General features: G+C 44.9%; 1 protein-coding gene across 4 annotated transcripts in view; it reads right to left on the bottom strand.

The window, feature by feature from the left end:
• Positions 1-25,523, bottom strand: part of galntl6 (polypeptide N-acetylgalactosaminyltransferase like 6) — a 1,033,047-nt gene that overhangs the window by 41,784 nt on the left and 965,740 nt on the right. For all 4 annotated transcript variants that reach the window (XM_067982486.1, XM_067982485.1, XM_067982488.1 and 1 more), the window contains one exon: positions 382-498. In XM_067982486.1, coding sequence (XP_067838587.1) covers positions 382-498 — 117 coding nt within the window. The remainder of the gene's footprint in view (positions 1-381; positions 499-25,523) is intronic.

Genomic DNA, 25,523 nt, shown 5'->3' with positions numbered 1-25,523 from the left:
ACGTGGCGGCCAATTTGCGCACAGCAAGATCCCACAAACAGCAATGAGATAACGACCAGATAATCTGTTTTAGTGATGTCGGTTGAGGGGTAAATGTTGATCAGGACACCGGGGAGAACACCCCTACCCTTCTTCAGACTTCCCTTCCTCCTATGATCTGTAGGTTCTTAACATCCATCCTTGGCATCACTTAACAGTTACTTCTTGATTTATTTAAATAAATAAATAAATAAATATATATATATAAATGCAAGTTCTTTCTTTTATTTCACCTGCTCCACCACTGTTTGCATCGTTGGCAGTGCCCTGCGCTACGACACCTGACCCTTTCACCTTGGGTTTCTCGATTGATGAAAGAACCAACCCTTGACTTTGCGGTACCTGCTCATGCGACCATGTGCGTTCTGAGCCGTCCTTGATGCAGGGGTCCAGCCTCAGCTCTGCTCCTGTCGCTCCGTGTTTACTGTCCACACATCGGTTGGCAGCAGCATTACGGATCTGGAAAACAATAATACCGGCATTTTCCTTATTCCAACTTAAATGTTCTTTATTAACAACCGGCTGCGCACTTCAAAATAAAAAGTAACTCATTGCATGTGAAGGGGCTTTGAGTTTCAACTGCTTGATAAGGCGATATATGAATGCAAATCTTACAGCGCAGAAGAAGGCCATTTGGCCCATCATGCCTGTGCTGGCTCTTTGGAAGAGCTATCCAATTAGTCCGACTCTCCCCACTCTTTCCCCATAGTCCTGAATTTTTTTGCTGTTCGAGTATTTATCCAATTCCCTTTTGAAAGTTACTTTTGAATCTGCTTCCACCACCCTTTCAGGAAGTGCATTCCAGATCATAACAACTTGCTGCGTCAAAAAAATTCTCCTTACCTCTCCTCCTGTTCTTTTGACTCAATAAGAGATTGAGCAGTGATCTGATCGAGGTGTTTAAAATGTTGAACGTATTTGATAGTGTAGATACTGAGAAACTATTTCCTCTGGTGGGGGAATCAAGAACAAGGGGACATAATCTTAAAATTAGAGCTAAGCCTTTCAGGAGCGAAATCAGGGAGCACTTTTTCACTCAAAAGGTGGTAGAAATTTGGAAGTCTCTCCCCAAAAAGATAGCAGATGCTGGGACAATTGGAGCTTTCAAGACTGAGATTGATAGATTTTTGTTCGGTAAGGGCATCAAAGGATATGGAGAAAAGATGGATAAGTGGTGGTGAGATACAGATCAGCCATGATCTAATTGAATGGCAGAACCGGCTGGAGGGGCTGAATGGCCTACTCCTGTTCCTATGTTTCTATGCACCTCTATTGGTGCCCACACTTTCAGCTATCTAGGTCCTAAGCTCTGGAATTCCCAACTTAAACCTCCGCCTCTCCATCTCCCGCTCTTCCTCCTCCTTTAAATCCCTCCTTAAAACCCAGTTCTTTGACCAAGCCTTCAGTCACCCTTCCTAATATCTCCTTCTTTGGCTCGGTGTAGACTTTTGTCTGATTGTATTTCCATGAAAAGCCTCAGTACGTTTTTCTACGTTAAAGGCGCTATATAATGCAAGTTCTTGTTGTTGTTATATTTGCAAGAGTAACCTGTATGTGCATCAATAGTGGATGCCGTCCATATTATTTCTTCAGCAGCAACCCTGTTTAAACAGGGCAAAGAAGATAGGGTAGATTGTCCAGGAATGGCTCGGAGCTAACACAAGAGAAGTTATGCTAAACTTATAAAGAACCTTGGTTAGACCACACTCAAGAGTACTGTACACAGTTCTGTTCTCCATATTACAAAAAGGATATAGAGGCACTGGAGAAGATTTACAAGGATGATACCAGAACTGAGAGGTTATTACTATCAGGAAAGATTGAACAGGCTCTAGGACACAGAAGACTGAGGGGTGACCTGATAGAGGTCTTTAAAATTATGACGGGGTTCGATAGGGTAGACGTAGAGAAGATGTTTCCACTTGTGGGGGAGTCCAAAACTAGGGGCCATAATTATAAGATGGTCACTAATAAATCCAATAGGGAATTCTGGAGAGTGGTTAGAACGTGGAACTCATTACCACAAGGAGTAGTTGAGGCGATTAGCACAGATGCACTTAAGGGGACGCTAGATCAGTACATGAGGGAGAAAGGTATAGAATGATATGCTGATAGGGTTCGATGAAGTAGGGTACAAAGTGCGGAAAAAAAAGTGATCCAAGGATGAAAACATGGAGCAGGTGAAATAAAAGAAAGAACTTGTGTGTGTATATATATATATATATATATATATATGTATATTTGAATAAATCAAGAAGTAACTTTAGGTGTTCCAAAGATGTTAAGAGGTCGGCATCAAACTAAAACACACCTTTAATTAGTTGATTACCCAAGGCCAGGAAGTGACTTCATCATTGTGCCCATTTTATATGGTCCTATAATGATGTTGGCCCTTTCCCCGCGCTGTGCCTGAGAAATTGGGATGCGGTAAGTTTATCTTCGTTTAAATCTTTTTTTACTACTTGCTGGTCGGAAGCAAGAACATCCTAGAACAGCAGCACAGCCTCGGCACTGAGTGCACAGTTGGCCCAAGAAAGAAAGAAAGACTTGCATATATATTACGCCATTCACGACCTCAGGACGTCCCAAAGCGCTTTACAGCCAATGAAATACTTTTGTTGTGTAGTCACTGTTGTAATGTAAGAAACTCGGCAGCCAATTTGCGCACAGCATGGTCCCACAAACAGCAATGCAATAAATAACCAGATAATTTGTTTTAGTGATGCTGGTTGCAGGATAAATATTGGGCAGGACACCGGGGAGAATTTCCCTGCTCTTCTTTGAATAGTGCTGTGGGATCATTTACGTCCACTTGAGGGCGCAGACAGGGCCTTGGTTTAACATCTTATCTGAGAAAAAGCACCTCCAACAGTGCAGTATAGATTATGTGCTCAAGTCTCTAGAGTGGGACCTGAACCCACAACCTTCTAACTCCGAGGCAAGAGTGCTATCAACTGAGCCATGGCTGACACCTTACTTACTTGTTCGATTTCTCAGGCTCCCTAGCATTCCCCCACCCCTGCCGACATCCTCACCAGCACTGCTGGGAAGACATATTGGGAAATCTACCCTAATATTTTCGATGCATGGGTTCTGGGTGTGAGCTCCCTTTAAGTGTACTGTGACCTCCTGGGATGGAGAACACTGAAAGGTTCTCATGCACTCGCTAAATATCCATTTCCAGCAGCCAAGTGAAGTGAGGGAGCAGGTGCACTGTACACTTGGCTGGGCCAACTTTGAACAATGGACAGTTGGCACTGACGTTGTCTTGTTTTGGTTGGCTGGTGCGCAATTCACTGCCTGTGTTCTGAGGAACTTGGAAGACTTTCAATGCTTGAGCAGATGTGTTGGGGAGAATTTACAAACCAGGGAGGAAAATTGTAAACGTATTCCTTTCGAATACTTTTATAATTTCAGTAAAGGTAGCGACTGCAGAAAATGTTCTTGCTTATGATTACGATGCTGCTAACACAGAGTGACCGAAAGAAATCTCTCCCACCTTGCCACAGGTATATCATTGGGCTAGCCCTTCATTTGCATAGAAATTGGGGCCTTAATGAGTGTTGCGCAGGCTCTAATCATGGATAGCCCATGGAAGTGTACAGCGGGTTGTACTGAGTAGGCCTCAAGCCTCACTGCTTGATACTGCAACGCTCCAGGTGCCGTGGGTTACATTATCATTCACAATAAATTAAGCAGGCACACTTCTGATTTTGTCTCAATTCTTTTAAAGGGGCACTGTCCTTGTGAATTTGTGCTTGGTAATTTTTTTTTTTGGTTTCAGGAGTTGCCCCAGCAAGTTTTGATGCAGTTTACATTTGTGTATCATGTTTTCGTAAAGAAACAAACAAAAAAAAAATTGCCAACACTTTAAAGATGACACATCTTCTGACGACACCCTTTTAATAGCTGTCTTCACTTATCACTCTTTTCCACGGCCTTCTTCCAGCTATTTTAGTCTGATTTGCCATTTACTATCTGAATAGCATTCAAGATATTATGAAGCTTCACGGAGAGAAAGCCACAGTCGTTTTAGTGCATTTGACAGAAACATAAAGGGCATTTTGAGCAATTCTAGTGAAGTACATTGGCCATTGTCTCCCACCTTAGCCTTTGCCACTGATACAAAAAGCACAATAGCTTCCCTAGCAACAGGAGTAGTTAATCTATCAGGACAGGGAGATAGTAACACAGCCAGAGAGGTACAAAGAGAAACACACATGTGCCAAGACACCTGGAATTAAACAAAAGAGCAGATCAATGGACTAAGGAGGGAAATGTAATGAAGTGTCTATAGACATTCTAGAGGAGAAAAATCTAGCAAATTAAAGAAGAATGCTTCAGTGTACAAAATGTTAATTATTCAACTGAGCTTCAAAAAACAGGTTGTGCACTGACAATCCCAGAATGATTTGAAAGGTGGGAATAAAAAGGCAAATGGATTGAGGACAAATGAGCAGACATTCCATTGTGTGATATGAAACGTCTTCATTTGAAACAGTCCCATGCCTTTGTTCAAATAGCAGAGGAATTTCATACAAATTCACTAATGTGTACATTACTAATAATACTATCATTACTTCCATCCCTGTCAGCTGTGGCTTAATATTGAGGGAGTACTGCACTGTCTTTCGGATATTTTAGGTGGATGTAAAATATCCCATGGCACTATTCGATGAAGAGCAGGGGAGTTCTCCCCGGTGTCCTGGCCAATATTTATCCTTCAACCGACATCACTAAAACAGATTGTCTGGTCATTATAGAATCATAGAAGTTTACAACATGGAAACAGGCCCTTCGGCCCAACATGAGTTTATACCACTAAGCTAGTCCCAATTGCCTGCACTTGGCCCATATCCCTCTATACCCATCTTACCCATGTAACTGTCCAAATGCTTTTTAAAAGACAAAATTCTGCCTCTGGCAGCTCGTTCCAGACACTCACCACCCTTTGAGTGAAAAAATTGCCCCTCTGGACCCTTTTGTATCTCTCCCCTCTCACCTTAAATCTATGTCCATTCGTTATAGACTCCCCTACCTTTGGGAAAAGATTTTGACTATCTATGGGACTATTGTGGGACCTTGCTGTGCGTTTCCTTCATTACAGCAATGACTTCACTTCAAAAGTACTTCAATGGTTGTAAAGCATGTCCTGAGGTTGTGAAAGGTGCCATAAAAAGCCAAGTTCTTTCTTTCCTTAAAAAATAAGCTAAAATTGGCCTTTCATCACTCTCCCAGGCAGTATCTTCAAAAGTGAATAAACCACTGTGGTAAGCTGTTAAACAGTAACAAAGGCGGAGGAACTTTTGAGAACTAAAATGCTAATTAACAATGCCAAATTTCAGGATTTGAGCTATTGCCACATCCATTCCAATTGTGCATTTAAATAACTCCCCGTGTTATATGAACAATAGGTGTTAGTCCTGGTTCAGTGGTAGCATTCTTGTCTGATTTAGAAGGTTGTGAGTTCAAGCCCTGCTCTAGAGACTTGAACACACAACCTGGGCTGTCACTTCAGTGCAGTACTGAGGGAGTGCAGCACTGTCAGAGGCATCATCTGTTGGATGAGATGTTAAACCAAGAGTCGTCTGGCTTCTCGTGTGGACATAAAAGATCCCCGGTGTCCTTGGCCCGGAGTGACTATTGACACCACTGTGTCAGCCAATGAGTTGGAAGCGGGGTGGGACTTACCGCCAACAGGACTTACAGCCAAACAAGTGTATCTTACTGCAAACAGCAAAGCAAAGTCTATTTACAAAGTTTATTTAAAAAGAGTCTCTATGAACTGCAGCAAACAGAAATTGTCTGTAAAATCAATCTCAGTCACTTACAGCAGTGTGGTCTCCAGGCGTGATTGACAGGGGAAATTACCCAATCATCTCCGTTCTGGCCGTGAATAGTGGTGTCACTATGTGCAGCCAACATTTATCCCTCAATTAACATCACTAAAATAAATTATCTGGTCATTTATCTCATTGCTGATTGTGGGACCTTGTTGTATGCAATATGACTGCCGCGTTTCCCTACATTACAACACTGCCAACACTCCAATTGGTGGCTGTCTTCAGCTGCCTAGGTCCTAAGTTCTGGAATTCCCCCCCCACCCCCCCGCCTCCCCAAACCTCTCTGCCTCTCTACCTCTCTCTCATCCTCTGAGAAGCTCCTTAAAACCTACCTCTTTGATCAAGCTTTTGATCTTCTGTCCTAATACTTCCTTTTGTGGCTCGGTGTCAAATTTTGTTTGGTAATCGCTCCTGTAAAGTGCCTTGGGACATTTTACCACATTAAAGGTGCTATATAAATGCAAGTTGTTGTTTTTGTTAATTGGTGCTTCATTCATTCTTTCTAATCTTACAGGTAGGTTTCGTGGTTATAAAGTAGGTATACCCTTTATCATGGTTATAAAGTAGGTATACCCTATATCGTGGTTATAAAGTAGGTATACCTTATAAAGAATTATAAAGTAGGTATACCCTATATCATGGTTATAAAGTAGGTATACCTTATATCGAATTATAAAGTAGGTATACCCTATATTGAATTATAAAGTAGGTGTACTCTATATCGTGGTTATAAAGGATCCTACAAACAATTGCAGATTATTTCTTGGTAAACATGCAGTAAGTTTATCACAGTTGTTAATACTTCAATGTGATCAGCACACATTAATGACACCATATTGACAATCAATATTAAGGATTTTTATGTACAGAGAAAAGGCCACTGGATCCAACAAGTCCCAAGAAGATCAAGCTTATACCTGCCTTCTCACCATATCCCTCATAGGAATTACACCTGACGAAGGAGCAAAGCTCCGAAAGCTTGTGATTTCAAATAAAGCTGTTGGACTATAACCTGGTGTTGTGCGACTCTTTACATTTGTCCATGAAAAAAGACCAAGGTCCATCCAGGTTGCCTTCTACCATCCTAGTAGTCACAAAATAGTTATTGACTAATCACAGCAATCAATCTCTATCAATTAGTCTACAACAGATCCAGACATGAGGCGAGGAAAACCCCAGTGGCGGAGAGCTTTGGGAACCATAGGACCAAAGTCACCTGTTCCTCCCAAGCATGCTACACTTACCACATGTCATGTCTCAAATTGCTCATATGCTGTATCCCAAAAATATCATTTTATGAAAGAAATCTATGTAATCTTAATCCATTTTCTTTCCAGAAACACATTTAACAATCTCTTGAACCCATTTAAAGTGTCCGCTAGTGACATTCCTTAGTTACTTATTAACGACTCTATTACCCTTTGGTGAAAAAAGTTCCATTTTACTTTCCTACTTATTCCTAACTTCCCAATGTTTACCTGGGCCCAGTGCCCTAGCACGTGAACATTTCACCGTAGTGAGCATATTAGCCTGGATCAACGTTGTCAATTCCCTTCACAGTCATGAATTTCATAGAATCATAGAATCATTACAGAAGGAAGAAGGCCATTTGGCCCGTTGAGTCCGTGCCGGCTCTCTGCAAGGGCAATGCAGCTAGTCCCACTCCCCCGCCCTATCATCTTAGCCCTGCAAATTTTTCCCCTTCAAGTACTTATCCAATTCCCCTTTGAAAGCCACCATTGAATCTGCCTCCACCATCCCCTCACGCAGTGCATTCCAGATCACGACCACTCACTGTGTAAAAAAGTTTTTTCTCATGTCGCCTTTGGTTCTTTTGCCAATCACTTTAAATCTGTGTCCTCTGGTTCTTGACCCTTCCGCCAATGGGAATAGTTTCTCTCTATCTACTCTGTCCAGACCCTTCATGATTTTGAACACTTCTATCAAATCTCCTCTGAACCTGCTCTGCTCTAAGGAGAACCACCCGAGCTTCTCAAGTTTTTTTTTATTCGTCCATGGGATGTGGGCGTCACTGGCAAGGCCAGCATTTATTGCCCATCCCTAATTGCCCTTGAGAAGGTGGTGGTGAGCCGCCTTCTTGAACCGCTGTAGTCCGTGTGGTGAAGGTTCTCCCACAGTGCTATTAGGAAGGGAGTTCCAGGATTTTGACCCAGCGACGATGAAGGAACGGCGATATATTTCCAAGTCGGGATGGTGTGTGACTTGGAGGGGAACGTGCAGGTGGTGATGCTCCCATGTGCCTGCTGCCCTTGTCCTACTAGGTGGTAGAGGTCGCAGGTTTGGGAGGTGCTGTTGAAGAAGCCTTGGCGAGTTGCTGCGGTGCATCCTGTGGACGGTACACACTGCAGCCACAGTGCGCCGGTGGTGAAGGGAGTGAATGTTTAGGGTGGTGGATGGGGTGCCAATCAAGCGGGCTGCTTTGTCCTGGATGGTGTCGAGCTTCTTGAGTGTTGTTGGAGCTGCACTCATCCAGGCAAGTGGAAAGTATTCCATCACACTCCAGACTTGTGCCTTGTAGATGGTGGAAAGGCTTTGGGGAGTCAGGAATTGAGTCACTCGCCGCAGAATACCCAGCCTCTGACCTGCTCTTGTAGCCATAGTATTTATGTAGCTGGTCCAATTAAGTTTCTGGTCAATGGTGACCCCCAGGATGTTGATGGTGGGGGATTCGGCGATGGTAATGCTGTTGAATGTCAAGGGGAGGTGGTTAGACTCTCTCTTGTCGGAGATGGTCATTGCCTGGCACTTGTCTGGCGCGAATGTTACTTGCCACTTATCAGCCCAAGCCTGGATGTTGTCGAGGTCTTTCTGCATGCGGGCACGGACTGCTTCGTTATCTGAGGGGTTGCGAATGGAACTGAACACTGTGCAATCATCAGCGAACATCCCCATTTCTGATCTTTTGATGGAGGGAAGGTTATTGATGAAGCAGCTGAAGATGGTTGGGCCTCGGACGTTGCCCTGAGGAACTACTGCAGCAATGTCCTGGGGCTGAGGTGATTGGCCTCCAACAATGACTACCATCTTCCTTTGTGCTAGGTATGACTCCAGCCACTGGAGAGTTTTCCCCCTGATTCCCATTGACTTCAATTTTACTAGGACTCCTAAGTCTATCCACATAATTGAAGTCCCTCCTTCCTGGGATCATTCTAGTAAATCCCTTCTGCACCCTCTCTAAGGCCTTCACACCCTTCTAAAGTGCAATGCCCGGAACTGGACACAATACTCCAGTTGTGGCCGAACCTGTGTTTTATAAAGATTCATCATAACCTCCTTGTTTTTGTACTCCCTGCTTCTATTTATAAAGCCCAGGATCCCGTATACTTTTTTTAACCACTTTCTCAACCTACCCTGCCACCTTCAACGATTTGTGCACATATATCCCCAGATCTCTCTGTTCCTGTACCCCTTTTCGAATTGTGCTCTTTAGTTTATATTGCCTCTCCTCGTTCTTCCTAATGAAGTGTATCACTTCACACTTTTCTGTGTTGAATTTCATCTGCCACGTGTCCGCCCATTCCACCAGCCTGTCTATGTCCTCTTGAAGTCTATCACTATCCTCCTCACTGTTCACTACACTTCCAAGTTTTGTGTCATCTGCAGGTTTTGAAATTGTGCCCTGTACACCCAAGTCCAAGTCATTAATATATATCAAGAAAAGCAGTGGTCCAAGTACCGACCCCTGGGGAACACCACTGTACACCTCCCTCCAGCCCGAAAAACAACCATTCACCATTACTCTCTGTTTCCTATTACTTAGCCAATTTCGTATCCATGCTGCTACTGCCCCTTTTATTCCATGGGCTTTAACTTTGATGACACACCTATTTATCAAACATTTTATCAAACGCCAGTTGGAAGTCCACATACACCATATCAACTGCATTGCCCTCATCAACCCTCTCTGTTACCTCATCAAAAAACTCAATCAAGTTGGTTAAACACGATTTGTCTTTAACACATCTGTGCTGGCTTTCCTTAATTAATCCACACTTGTCCAAGTGACTGTTAATTTTGTCCCTGATTATCGTTTCTAAAAATTTCCTCACCACCGAGGTTAAACTGACTGGCCTGTAGTTGCTGGGTTTATCCCTACACCCTTTTTTGAACAAGGGTGTAACATTTGCAATTCTCCAGTCCTCTGGCACCACCCCCATATCTAAGGATGATTGGAAGATTATGGCCAGTCCTCTGTAATTTCCACACTTGCTTCCCTCAGCAACCTAGGATGCATCCCATCCGGACCGGGTGACTTAACTACTTTAAGTACAGCTAGCCTTTCTAGTATCTTCTCTTTATCAATTTTTAGCCCATCCACTATCTCAACTGCTTCTTCACTTACTGTGATGTTGACAGCATCTTCTTCCTTGTTAAAGACACATGCAAGGTACTCATTTAGTAGCTCAGCCATGCCATCTGCCTCTATGTGTAGATCTTTTTTATCCTTAATCGGTCCCAACCCTCCTCTTATTACCCGTTTACTGTTTGCATGCCTGTAGAAGACTTTTGGATTCCCTTTTATGCTAGCTGACAAGAGAACAAGCAAACTTTCCTTGACCTTTCCTTATAATTTAAATTCCTGAGCCCTGACAGAATAAACCAACCATCCAGAGTACATATTATCTAAAAGAAAGAAAGATGTGTATTTTTATTTTTCAACCAGAGAGCCATTGCACGAAGAGGCATGGGTTTGGAGGGTGTAACTGTTCTGCACATCATTGACAGGACCTTGGCGGCCGACGGCTGCCTTCAGGGATGACTGGAGCCATTAGTCCATCAAAAACGGTCATCAACTTTAGTCTCTGTGTAGCGTGCGTGGGGTGGACCCTATTACATAACCAACAAAGTTTACAGTCTCAGATTTAATGCTGCGTTAGTGGTTTGGCTTCCAGCCACAGGGAAGAACCAGTTAAGACTAAAGTGCCTACATCAGCACCTCGAGAAAAGAAAGAAGAAAGTACAGAGTGTCTATTGACGCTACCGTGTCAGCCAATGAATTACACTGTGTCAGCCAATGAATTGGAGGTGGGGTGGGACTTACAGCAGGACTCAAAGCAAATAATCTATTTTACAGCAAACAAAGTCTATTTACTCAGCAAACAGCAAAGCAAACAAAGTCTACTTACAGACTCTATTTAAAAAGAGCCTCTACCAACTGCTGCAAACAGAACTCATGACCAAAACTACAGCAAAGTCTCCTGATAAAAGCAAGATTATTTCTCCAGCAAAATGCAGTGAGTGGAGGATAATTACATAATACAAATTCTGTGCGTAAAATGAATCCCAGTCACTTACGGCGTGATTTGACGGGGGAATTACCCAATCATCTCTATTCTTGCCTGGAATAGTAGTGTCACCATAAGCAGCCAAGAAAGTAAGAGCTTGGATTTATATAACACCTTTCACGACCTCAGGACGTCTTAAAGTGCTTTACAGACAATAAAGTACAGAGGCTGCTCCTCGACCAAAACCTGTGCATACCAATGGTTGGAGAACCCCCTTGACCCACCCTCCTCACCCACCCAAAGCTCTCCTGCATCAGGGCAAGACCATCACGCCTTCAACTCTCAATACCTAGTGCCATCCTATGTGATTGTGACCGTGGTAAACTATCCCTCCTCAACCTTCTCGACCTGTCTTCAGCCTTTGACACGGTTGACCCTACCATCCTTCTCCAACACCACTCCTCCGTCGTCCAGCTGGGTGGGACTGCCCTTGCCTGGTTCTATTCTTATCTATTCAGTCGTAGCCAGAGAATCACCTGCAATGGCTTCTCTCCCCGCTCTCGCACCATTACTTCTGGAGTCCCCCAAGGAGCTATCCTTGCCCCCTCCTATTTCTCATCTACATGCTGCCCCTTGGAGACATCGTCCGAAAACGCAACATCAGGTTCCACATGTACGCTGATGATATCCAGCTCTACCTCACCACCACCTCCTTTGACCCCTCCACTGTTTCTGATTTGTCACACTGCTTGTCTGACATCCAATACTGGATGAGCAAAAATTTCTTCCAACTAAATATTGGGAAGACTGAAGCCATTGTCTTTGGTCCCCGTCACAAACTCTGTTCGCCAGCCACTGACTCTATCCCTCTCCCTGGCCACTGTCTAAAGTTGAGCCAGACCATTCGCAACCTTGGTGTCCTATTTGACCCTGAGATGAGCTTCCGACCACATCTCTGCTCCATCACCAAGACCGCCTACTTCCACCTCCGTAACATCGCCCGTCTCTGCCCCTGCCTCAGCTCATCTGCTGCTGAATCCCTCATCCATGCCTTTGTTACCTCTAAACTTGACTTTCCAATGCTCTCCTGGCCAGCCTCCCATCTTCCACCCTCCATAAACTGCTCATCCAAAACTCTGCTATCTGTACCATAACTCGCACCAAGTCCCGTTCTCCCATCACCCCTGGACTCGCTGACCTACATTGATTCCCAGTCCAGGGACGCCTCAATTTTAAAATTCTCATACTTGTTTTCAAACCCGTGCATGGCCTCGGCCCTCCCTATCTCTGTAACCTCCTTCAGCCCTACAACCTTCCGAGATTTCTGTGCTCCTCCAATTCTTGTCTCTTCCGCATCCCTGATTTTAATCGCTCCACCATTGGTGACCATGCCTTCAGCTGCCTAGGCCCTAAGTGCTGGAATTCTCTCCCTAAACCTCTCCGCCTCTCTACCTCTCTCTCCTCCTTTAAGACGCTCCTTAAAACCTCCCTCTTTGACCAAGCTTTTGGTCACCTGTCCTAATATCTCCTCATGTGGCTTGGTGTCAAATTTTGTTCCTGTGAAGCGATTTGGGACATTTTACTATGTTAAAGGCGCTGTATAAATGCAAGTTGTTGTTGTTTGTTGTAAATTTTTTGTGTGGCCAGTTGCTGAAAGTGTGAGCTGATAACGGCAATAATGAGGGAAACAGGGCATTTGGGACCTGAGTGAACAGGGCAAGCAACTGGGTATCTCCTTAACCAATCAGACTGAAGGATTGTAAAATTAACAGCACAAGGACTGAGAAGGAAGTGTAAATTAGAGTGGGTGAATTCAATATCAAATCAGGTACAGAAAGAGAAATAGAGAGAGGGACAGAAAGATTGGATTATGAGAGAGAGAGAAAAAAGAGACAGAAAGGAAAAATAAAAAAAAAAGAAATTAAAAAATTTGACATTTTTAATATCTCCAACAACAATGAAAAGCTGAAGGAATGAGACTGCACACTTGTAATAGTTAATTTTCATGCCAGAGAGGTTGACTGGCAGTAATTAACATTTGTCATGTCATTAAAAGGGTACTTAGACTGAAATGGACAAGAATTAACTTTCTGTGGTGAGTTTAGTTCGTATCTACCGCCCAAATACAGCAACTTCACGCCGTTCAATGCATTTTAATGGTGAGGCAGAAGCTAATGGCGGAGCGGAGCAACTCAGACATCAACTTTTGGATATCCACGATAACCTGAGGTTAGGATCAGATCAGCCATGATCTGATTGAATGGCGGAGCAGGCTCGAGGGGCCGATTGGCCTACTCCTGCTCCTATTTCTTATGTTCTTATGTTTTAACCGTGCATCTGCCCCTTGCCTGAAGTTGCTGTACGATTTGCGCATAAATAATAGTGAGCGCTGTTAGCTTCCCCGTTATTTTGACAGCAAATTCTGGCCCTATAGGGGTTATTTTTAACTTAAATTTGATTGATTTATTGAAGTCAATGGAGAGTAAAATTGCGCCAAGTGTAAGATGGGCGGCTAACTCACAGTGGTCAGTCTCCCGACGGATGGATTAAGTTAAAATTACCCCTTATACTTACAGCAAAGAGTCAATACCTTCATGAGAGGAGGAGGGGAGAGATGATTGACAGAAAAAAAAGGAGAAAACAAAAGAAAATTTGACTTCCATTATTGTGTAAGTCCCACTGACTCTCCAAGTAGGTGTCAGCCGTGGCTCAGTGGCAGCACTCTCGCCTCTGAGTCAGAAGGTTATGTGGATCAAGTCTCACTTCAGAGACTTGAGCACAAAAATCTAGGCTGACACTCCAGTGCAGTACTGAGGGAGCGCTGCACTGTTGGAGTAGGCCGTCTTTCAGATGAGACATTAAACCGAGGCCCCGTCTGCCCTCTCAGGTGGATGTGATCGATCCCATGGCACTATTTGAAGAAGAGTGGGGGAGTTATCCCCGATGTCTTAGCCAATATTTATACCTCAACCCACATCACTGAAAACTGATTATCTGGTCATTATCATATTACAGTTTGTGGGAGCTTGCAGTGTGCAAATTGGCTGCCGTGTTTCCTACATTATAGCAGTGACTACACTTAATAACTATTTCATCGGCTATAAAGCGCTTTGGGACATCTTGAAAGACTCTTTTAAATGCATATCTTTCTTCTTCTTTCTTCCTTCCTTCTTTCTTTCTTTCCTTCTCTGTAGAACCAGTGCCATTCAGACATAGGGCTCGATATTGCCAGGGCTGCGGGTTCGCGGTCGGGGTGCTATCCGGTGAAATCAGTCTGCCCCGCACATGATCACAGGCTGATTGGATTCACTTACCTGTTCTTCCGGGTTCCCCGCTGCTGATCTGCACGTTGGGCGGGCTGCGCATGCGCAGTAAGGTCTGTCAGCTGGAGGAGCTCTATTTAAAGGGGCAGTCCTCCACTGACAGATGCTGCAACAAATAGGAAAAATTACAGCATGGAGCAGCCCAGGGGGAAGGCTGCTCCCAGTTTAATGATGCCTCACTCCAGGTGTCATTAGATGGGGTGAGGAGGAGGGGGAGGACAGAGATCTTCCCCACGGCGGGTGGGAGGAAGCGGCCTGCCTCTGCCACCAGGAAGGCCTGGCTCGAGGTGGCAGAGGAGGTCACCTGCACCACCAACATATCGCCCAACTGCATACAGTGTAGGAGGCGCTGCAATGACCTAAGTAGGTCAGCCAAAGTGAGTACACTTACTCATTCCCCTGCACTCCGTCTGCCACATCACCGCCCCCACCCCACATCTCCTTCTGCACTGCCAATACTACTCTGTCACATCACCCCTCACACCCACTCAAACCTCATCCTCATCTTACCTGCACTTACTCACCTCGCCAGTACTCATCCCGCCACTACCACTCAACCCAATCCTCATACAATCTCATGGCTCTATCTCATACTCACCCTCTCATGCATCTCTTTCACGGTCAGCCTCACTCAACCTGCCACTACCTGGGCTGCAGCCACAAGGCATGCATCACATATGTGCAGTAGGCAGCGTAAGGCAAACGTGTCGTGAGCATGAAGGGGATGCACAAGGGTGTTTGAGGGTTTGTCATGATTTTTACTGCTATTTAATTTGTGACCAACTCACATCACATATCATATTGGCACCACTACTGCCACGTCTTTGCGAATCTTGTCTGGTTTGTGCAATAATGCCCTTTCCTGAGGATCACAATGAAGACCCACACCTGATGCCACCCATTGTGTCACTGCAGAGTGGGTGTCGGTGTATTTGCAGGGCTCTTTTGTGCAGACGACTGAGAGACGTCGGCGATGTTCCCGGTGGCACCCTGGAAGGATGCGGAGGAGAAGTTGTTGAGGGCAGTGGTGACGTTGACAGCGACAGGTAAGAAGATGGTGCTTGGGCCAGCCGGGAGCAGCTCGGCATGAAGGAGGCTGCAGATGTCCACGACTACATGTCGAGTGACTCTGAGCCTCCGTGTGCACTGCTGCTCAGAGAGGTCCAGGAAGCTGAGCCTCGGTCTGTGGGCCCTGTGGCGAGGGTAGTGCCCTCTGCGACGCATCTCTCTCTGCGGTTGCCCTCCCTCCTGCTGTGCAGGTGGATGTGTCACAGCACTGTGTTGTGGAGCTCCACGTGTCAGAGGTGGACGGCTTGGCCGGCGAGGCTGGTGATGCTGTTCGCCCTCTGAGGAGGTCATGACTGCAGCTACGGCGGCCCCCATCCGGAAGATGTACATCTAAGAGTTCCGCAAGGTAGGTACATGTCTCTGGACCCCGGGGTAAGTGTGCAAGTTGGTGCATTTGATTGTCAGGAGGAGGGTGGTGGAGGCCAAACTTTGTCCCAAGTGACAGAGTGGCCTCCTGCAATGAGTGAGGGTCTCCCCCCGCAACCTGTCAAATGGACCTTTGCAGCTGCCACAGGCTGATAGCTGCAACACGTCCATTTCAACTGGGAATATTTCCCCCAGTATGGGAAACACTCCCAGTTGTTTCTAAAATCCCACCCCTCCAGACATATTCCCTTAATCAGGTCTGTTAATGACCTGAAATAGCAATGTAAATAGTCTTAAGTGGCACCCCGCCGGCTTTAATTGCCTGCGGGAGTCCCACATGCGGGGGCTGCGCGCGCACGTCGGCGCGTCTGTGGGGAACCCGGAAATGGGCGGGTTGGAGTCGGGCTCCCGACCCACTCCGGGATTCCCCGATTTTCGGAGCCTCCCCGCCAGGAACGCACCCGATAGTGGGTGCTAAAATGGAGGCCATAGAGTCTGAAACCCAAGATGACAGTCACTGCTGAGAAACTGAACCTTGGAAACCCTGGTGCAGTATTGAAGAATTTTGTTTTTTAATTGTTTAAGCCGATGTTGAGGTAACAGAATGGATTGCAGTTGAAAGGCGTAGGTTGCAAAATTGAGTCGCTATTGTTCATTGTTGGAAAAAAAAAGCCAGTATCTGTCATAACCAAGGTACTGCAAAAGAAACCAATCTATCACATGAACATCAGGTATATTCACCTCTAGACACTGTTTCAAGTTCTTATGCTTAAAAAAAGATGCGATTCCCCTGACGGCTACCAAGCCATATTAAATTACAGCTTGTTCCACAGCTCGCTCAGTACAAGGAAGCTGAGCAAGCCGTTCCATTTCTGGGTTTCCTGGGGGACCTCGCTGGTGATGTCTCTGAGGCTCACAGCTTCTTCTCTATCTCTCACTTGCTCTTCTCCTCTGCCTGCATCATTCTACGCTCTCTCTCTCATTTCTGACAAAGGGCCTCCACTCACAACCTTAACCTGACAGGGTTGTCCTATGAGGAGAGATTAAGCAGAATGGGCCTATACTCTTTGGAGTTTAGAAGAATGAGAGGTGATCTCATTAAGATTCTGAGGGGGCTTGACAGAGTAGATGCTGAGAGGCTATTTCCCCTGGCTGGAGAGTCTAGAACTAGGATAGGGGTTGGCTATTTAAGACTGAGATGAGGAGGAATTTCTTCACTCAGAGAGTTGTGAATCTTTGGAATTCTCTATCCCAGAGGGCTGTGGATGCTGAGTCATTGAATATATTCAAGGCTGAGATAGATAGATTTTTGGGCTCTAGAGGAATCAAGTGATATGGGGATTGGGCGGGAAAGTGGAGTTGAGGTCGAAGACCATGATCTTATTGAATGGCGGAGCAGGCTCGAGGGGCCTTATGGCCTACTCCTGCTCCTATTTCTTATGTTCTTATTTTCCTATGTAACCTGTGTTTCTTTCTCTTTCAGGCAGGGACTGACCTGCTCTGTGCTCACAGCGGCTGTGTTTTATTTTCAGCATTTACATTTTTTCTGTTTATCTTAAACACTCTCTCAAATCTCTCATTCACTGTCCTCATTTCTCTGTCTCAATCTTTTTTTTACTTGTTCATGGGATGTGGGCGTCGCTGGCGAGGCCAGCATTTATTGCCCATCCCTAATTGCCCTTAGGAAGGTGATGGTGAGCGGCCTTATTGAACCGCTGCAGTCCATGTGGTGAAGGTTCTCCCACAGGGAGTTCCAGGGTTTTGACCCAGCGATGATGAAGGAACGGCAATATATTTCCAAGTCGGGATGGTGTGTGACTTGGAGGGGAACGTGCAGGTGGTGTTGTTCCCATGTACCTGCTGCTCTTGTCCTTCTAGGTGGTAGAGGTTGCGGGTTTGGGAGGTGCTGTCGAAGAAGTCTTGGCGAGTTGCTGCAGTGCATCCTGTGGATGGTATACACTGCAGCCACTGTGCGCCAGTGGTGAAGGGAGTGAATGTTTAGGGTGGTGGATGGGGTGCCAATCATGCGGGCTGCTTTGTCCTGGATGGTGTCGAGTTTCTTGAGTGTTGTTGGAGCTGCACTCATCCAGGCAAGTGGAGAGTATTCCATCACACTCCTGACTTGTGTCTGTCTGCACACTGATTGCCTTGGCAACGGGCAGTTGAAAAACCTGTCTGTAATCACCAAGCATTGTTCTGTGATTTATAAATGCGATTTCATTTCGAGGATTTCATTTCCACAACATTCACCTCCGAAAGCTTGTGAATTTAAAATAAAATTGCTGGACTATAACTTGGTGTTGTAAAATTGTTTACAATTGTGCCTTTTAGATGGTGGGGAGTCAGGAGGTGAGTCACTCGCTGTCCTTATTTCTCTTTTTCTCTACTTCATTCTGTCACTCACTGTCTTTATTTCTCTCTTTTTCTCTGCCTCATTCTGTCACTCACTGTCTTTATTTCTCTCTTTTTCTCTGCCTCATTCTGTCACTCACTGTCTTTATTTCCCTCTTTCTCTCTCTCATTCTACCTGTGGTTATTCACTTGTCCTCATTAAATTAAATAACTGGGAGAGTATTGGTGAAAGGCAAATTTAGGAATGATTTCAGGAAGTTTTTCCTCATACACAGAGTTATCAACACATGGAATGGACTTCCGGGGTAGGGCGGGGGGGACAAAAACCCTGGAATCATTTAAGATTATGGGTGGATGAGTTAAAATGGACTGAATGGCTTTCCTTAGCTATATTTATTTTGTGATCTTCTGAACTTATGACAGTCGAGATTGGAAAGGACCAAATGGCTCCCCTTTGTTCGACAGGCTTTTGTTTTGAAGTTTCTGTCAGGGTCTTGTGATTTGTGCGATGAATCAAACCTCTCCCCATCTTGAGCCGTTCTTTCACTTGCGGCTGAAGTATGCCTTTATGTACAGCAGAGGGCGCTGTTCCACAAGCCACCGAGACATGGACAAACCATAATATTGTGTGAGAGATTATTGGGTTTTATTAATGCTGAAGGAAATCTTGCCTTTTCTTTCACTGCTTTTTCTTCAACTAATTTTCTTCCCTCTCCTGAAGGTATTGATTCCTTCTCTGGGCATAGTTCCTCCCTCCCCCCCCCCCGCTTACAGACAGAGTTCAATGGGTCACGGAAAGGATAAACGCACATTTAAGGGAGAAGGCAGGTCTGCAAGTTAATGGTCCAGAATTTGCTGTAGCAGGGCATCTAATGCCGGCTGCCGTTAGTTAGACTTGCCCCTGCAGCTCAAAACATTTTTACCCACAAAGTTGCTGAAAGTGCGAGCTGATAACAGCACAGCGAGGGAAAGAGGGCATCTGGGACCTGAGTGAACAGGGCAAGCAACAGGGTATCTCCCTAATCAATGAGATTTAAGGATTGGGAAATAAACAGTGGAAGGACTCAGAAGGAGGGTGAATTAAAGTGGGTGAACTCAATGTCAAATCAGGTACAGAAAGAGAAATAAAGAGACGGACAGACAGATTGGATCAAGAGAGAGTGAAAAAGAGACAGAAAGGAAAAGTAAAGAAAATTTTTTTTAATTTGACGTTTTTAAAACCTCCCCCCTAAAAATTAAAAACCTGAAGGAATGAGACTCCACACACGTAATGGTTAATTTTCAGTGCCAGAGGTTAATTGGCCGTCATTAACACTTGTCGTTAAAAGGGTACTTACGCTCGTAATGACAAGATTTAACTTTCTGCGGCGAGTTTAACGGGCAACTAATGGTCAAATCCAGCAAGTTCCTAAAAAAACGGGGAGGCTAAGGGCAAGATGGCGTTTCCACGAAGCTAATGGCGGAGCAGTGCAACTCAGACAGCAACTTTTGGCTATTCACATTTAACTGCGCATTTGCTCCTCGCCTGAAGTTGCTGTACCTTTTACCCATTAATAACGGTGAGCACCATGAGCCTCACCATTATTTTGACAGCAAAACCTGGCCTGTTATTACTGATAATTGTTCCCTGTGAATCACATGTACTTTGAAGGAAAATCAAAAATTGCATTTACATAGCACCATGCAATATCTCTCAGAAACATCTCAAAGAGCTTCACACAATGAATTACTTTCTAAACTGCAGTCACTGTTACGTAGATAAACACAGCAGGGCCTTTTTTAACACAGCAAGGTCCCATAAACAGCAGTGAGATGAATGACCAGTTAATCTGGCTTTCAGTGGTGTTGGTTGCAGGACCAATGTTGGCCAGGGTACACCTTCTTCAGATTTCAGCCCTGGCTCAGTGCTACTCCTCTTGCCTCTAGAGTCAGAAGATTCAAGTCTCACTCCAGAGACTTGAGCACATTATCTAGGCTGACACTCCCGTGCAGTACCAAGGGAGCATTGCACTGTCGGAGGTGCTGTTCCTTTGGATGAGACGTTAACCCGAGGTCCCGTCTGCTCTCTCAGGTGAATATAAAAGATCGCACGGCACTACTTTGAAGAAGAGCAGGAGAATTGTCCCCAGTGTCCTGGCCGATATTTATCCCTCAACTAACATCACTTAAAAAAAAGGTTATTGCCTCATTATCTCATTGCTGTTTGTGGGACCTTGCTTTGCTCAAATTGGCTGCCACATTTCAACAGTGACTACACTTCAAAGGTATTTCATTGGTTGTAAAGCACTTTGGGACATCCTAAGAACACGAAAGGCGCTGTATAAACGCAAGTTCTTTCTTTCTCTTCTTTGATTATTGCCACAGGATCCATTCCAATTGCTGGAACTTCTCATCTGAAGGGCAGCCCCTCTAACAATGCAGCACTCCCTCAGTACTGCACTGAGATGTCAGCCTAGATCATGAGTTGAAGTCCTGAAGTGCGCTTGAACCCACAACCGTCTGACTCAGAGGAATTGCGCTGCGGAGCTGAGTGCATCTTGCACTAAGCTTGTTGAAGAGTGAGGCAGTCACTCCACGGGGAGCTGTCCTTATAAACGTTGGCAACAGGTTTAGTCTGTATCGGGGTAACTAAGTGAGTCTCAGTACTGATTCCACATGGAGGTTCATGCTCCTTCAGGGTCTAGACAAGCTCTATAATTCACCTTGCCTATCATAGCCTAACTCAATCTCTTCCCTTTGGTCTTTTCAGTGTTTCATCCTTTTAAATCTAGGTCTAAGAATCAGTAAATATTTGAATAAGTTGGTGGGATCACCATGTTATTTTCCACCATCTAATTCTACTTGGTCTCCAGGTAAAGCCATTTTGCCCTGTCCAGTAGCAATGTGGTCAGTCTGGTAGCGTTACTGCTCACTCTAGCTTCTGGCTGACACAACCACGTGCAATGATAAGGTCGAAAAATAAAACCCCAGCTTTCATCATTTCAGGAGCTATTGGTTTTATTCTTTTTAATCGTGAACATTGCTGAACTCTTGTCCTCAATAAGGTAGGGCCCCAGGCTTGTGATTGCACTGCGATCTGGAATGGAGGAGGCTCGTTTAAAAAAATAATTTTTTTTTTTTGTAAATCCGTCCCTTACTTTGTTGCTTATCTGGAGGTCCTGTCCTTGCCTGATTCGAGTGCTTCAGAACGGTGAAAAAATCCACAGTACCAGAGGACGTAAGCTCAATGTTCGATATCTCCGAGACAAAGACAATGTCTGTGCTCCATACCGACCAGGACGATCTCAGCTTCACTTCCTGACCTTTGTTGAGTTCGCTGACCTCAGCCAAAGTGGCAATCCGGTTGCTGCAACGGGCCTCAGTGGCCCTGTGTTAGGTCGTGGAAAGTGGCCAGGGTTCCTGGTCTTGAATGATGTCCAGCGACCTCTGCTGGAAGTCAATATCTGTGGACACAGTCCCCACCACTTGCACCGTCCATGCTTATCACAGGCAGCCGCCTAGAGTGGGCAAATGGTGCTAACCATTTGCCATTTCCACTGAACTCAATTGTAAAGGCGCTGCTTAAAATACATTAAAAGCTCACTGGCTATTTCAGGCAGTTCACTAAAGTGCATCTCGTTAAAGTGCGATTAAGTACTGTTACTTATTCACCTGAGGAGCTGAGTGCCTCGGTACTGCGGTGCCACTGTTTGTATTGGGGAGTGTGCTGAAATAGTGGCTGAGTGATGGCATTAAATGTGTTTACTGGCGATTGCTCAGGCTGCAAGATTGCATTGTCTTTCTAAGCACTGTGTCTCTCTTACATGAACAAGATACAGCCGGAAGGCAAACTGGCTACTGATATTGTTTTTATTTGACACTTCAACACTTTGCGCTTTTTACCATCCATTGTTTACAGCGGGAAAACTGCGTTAACACCAACGCCCCCACTATAAGCGGCAGGGACTGTAACTGGCTTGTCTATTTTGCCTCCGGTAGTCAAATAGCTTGCTGACACCCACTGTCCAGGCTCATCTTTAACTGACTAAACAGGTGTGTATCAACACTTGGATATCTTAGCTGATTTGTGTTACCATCCATTGTGGTGTGCTACTTGTTTTGCCCCACTCCCTCCTGCTCCTCCCCCGTAGCCCTGCAAAATTTATCCCCTTCAAGTATTTATCCAATTCCCATAATGTTTTGCTGTTTAATTTATCATATTTCGTATTTTCTTTCCCCCTTTTAACTGGCACTGTGCAGAAGGTAGATTAAAATTAAAGCATGTGATCCCCGGCCAATCGCAACACTTTAATCACCCGTAGCAACACGGCAATTGGGTGCAGTGTGACATAATGGGATATATTCCTTCACTGACCTTTCAACATTGACCCACACACCCTGTATCCTGCACTGTTAACACTGCATCATCTAATCTGATAACAGGGACCGACTTCATCGCCATTAGAAGGTAGCATGAGGCGCTGATGGTGCCTCGTCCGTTTGCCAAGAGCTGGACAGAAGTCTGAGGACCGATTCTGCAACCGGCAAGGCGTGCACTGTTCAGTCTCCCGCTTTCTCCACACATTCCAAGATACGGGACTCATTTTTTTCTCCCCCCATCTCAGAAGGACGCAAGGCTGAGTGAACACCACTCGGGGCTGGACGATCCTTCTCGCAAACAGCTGGGCTAGCCAGTGCTTCTAATCCGCAAAGAGAGTTTTATTGTCTTGCTGTGCATAATCACAGCCGAGGGGAATTCTGCAGTAGCCTGAACCCCAGTTATGTGTCTTACTATCGTTCTGAATTGCCCAGTATCCGGCCGTGTTTCCAACGTACACAACACAGAGTCAGGAAAAAAATTGTTAACTTAATAATACACTTCACTGCTACTCATATTCCAGAACTACCTGCTGGTTTTGAGTTTAGTCACTGCACTGCCCACAACTCGAACTCAGAAGCAATTAGGTTTGATCAGCACTGAGCCGGCAGCTGTTAGTCATTATCGAGCAGCTTGCTGAGCTGGCTGAGCCCCATCGCCTCCAGTAAGGTGAACAGTTAACTCGTGCACCGCTGGCATTTTATTTTTTAACAACATTACAATGAGCTTTCTTCACAGAATGTCACACTTCACGTGTTCTGAGGAGGTTTCCAAATCATAGAATCATGCAGCACAGAAGGAGGCCATTCGGCCCATCGTGCCTGTGCCGGCTGTCAGAAAGAGCTATCCAATTAGTCCTACACCCTCCTGCTCTTTCCCCATAGCCCTGCAAATTTTTCCCCTTCAAGTATTTATCCAATTCCCTTTTGAAAGTTACTATTGAATCTGCTTCCACCACCCTTTCAGGCAATGCATTCCAGATCATCGCGTTACATCAAAACTACAGCACAGAAACAGGCCATTCGGTCATACTGGTCTATGTCAGTGTTTATACTCCACATGAGCCTCCTCCCTCCGAGTTCATCTAACCCTATCAGGATATCCTTCTATTCCTTTCTCCCTCATGTGCTTATCTAGCTTCCCCTTAAATGTATCAATGCTATTCGCCTCTTGTGGTAGTGCGTTCCACATTCTAACCACTCTTTGGGTAAAGAAGTTTCTCCTGAATTCCCAATTGGATTTATTAGCAACTGTTTTATATTTATGACCTCTAGTTTTGGTCTCCCCCATTGATAGGGTAGACATAGAGAAACATTTTCTCTATGTCTACCCTATCAAACCCTTTCATTATCTTAAAGACCTCTATCAGGTCACCCCTCAGCCTTCTCTTTTCTCGAAAAAAGAGCCCCAGCCTGTTCAGTCTTTCCTGATAAGTATATCCTCTCAGTTCTGGTATCATCCTTGTGAATCTTTTTTGCGCTCTCTCCAATGCCTCTATATCCTTTCTATAATATGGAGATCAGAACTGCGCACAGTACTCCAAGTGTGGTCTAACCAAGGTTCTATACAAGTTTAACATAACTTCTCCGCTTTTCAATTCAATCCCTCTAGAAATGAACCCCAGTGCTTGTTTTACTTTTTTTTATGGCCTTATTAACCTGTGTCGCTACTTTTAGTGATTTGTGTATCTGTAACCCCAGATTCCTTTGCTTCTTTGGCTCGATGAAGGCAATGCGGTTGATGTGGTGTATATGGACTTTCAAAAGGCGTTTGATAAAGCGCCGCATAATAGGTCTGTCATCAAGATTGAAGCCCATGGAATAAAGGGGGCAGTAGCAGCATGGATACAAAATTGGCTAAGTTACAGGAAAGAGAGTAGTGGTGAATGGTTGTTTTTCGGACTGGGGGAAGGTGTACAGTGGTGTTCCCCAGGGGTCGGTACTGGGACCACTGCTTTTCTTGATATATATTAAATGACTTGGACTTGGGTGTAAAGTGCACAATTTCCAAATATGCAGATGAAACAAAACTTGGAATTGTAGTGAACAGTGAGGAGAATAGTGATAGACTTCAAGAGGATATAGACAGGCTGGTGGAATGGCCTCAGGACGTCCCAAAGCACTTTACAGCCGATGAAGTACTTTTGAAGTGTAGTCACTGTTGTACTGTAGTACTGCACCAAAATTTAATTTTTCTGCATTCAATTTCATTGGCAGATGAAATTTAATGCAGAAAAATGCGAAGTGATACATTTCAGTAAGAAGAAAGAGGAGAGGCAGTATAAACTAGAGGGCACACTTCTAAAAGGGGTACAGGAACTGAGTGATCTGGGGGTATATGTGCACAAATCGTTGAAAGTGGCAGGGCAGGTTGAGAAAGCAGTTAAAAAAGCATACAGGATCCTGGGCTTTATAAATAGAGACATAGAGTACAAAAGCAAGGATGTCATGATGAATCTTTATAAAACACTTGTTTCACTATAACTGGAGTATTGTGTCCAGTTCTGGGCACCGCACTTTAGGAAAGATGTGAAGGCCTTCGAGAGGGTGCAGAAAAGATTTACTAGAATGATTCCAGGGATGAGGGACTTTAGTTACGTGGATAGACTGGAGAAGCTGGGGTTGTTCTCCTTGGAACAGATAAGGTTGAGAGGAGATTTGATAGAGGTGTTCAAAATCATGAAGGGTCTAGACAGAGTAGATAGAGAGAAACTGTTCCCATTGGTGGAAGGGTCAAAAACCAGAGGACATAGATTTAAGGTGATTGGCAAAAGAACCAAAGGTGACATGAGGAAAATCTTTTTTACGCAGCGAAGAGTTATAATCTGGAATGCAGTGCCAGGGTGGGTGACGGTGGCAGATTCAATCATGGCTTTCAAAAGGGAACTGGATAAGTACTTGAAAGGAAAAAATTTGCAGGGCAACGGGGA

Source organism: Heptranchias perlo, chromosome 4 (assembly GCF_035084215.1).
Source record: "Heptranchias perlo isolate sHepPer1 chromosome 4, sHepPer1.hap1, whole genome shotgun sequence".
In the NCBI taxonomy this organism is placed as follows: domain Eukaryota; kingdom Metazoa; phylum Chordata; class Chondrichthyes; order Hexanchiformes; family Hexanchidae; genus Heptranchias; species Heptranchias perlo.
The sequence above is the reverse complement of the archived record's forward strand: the minus strand, read 5'-3'. Positions and strand labels throughout refer to the sequence as shown.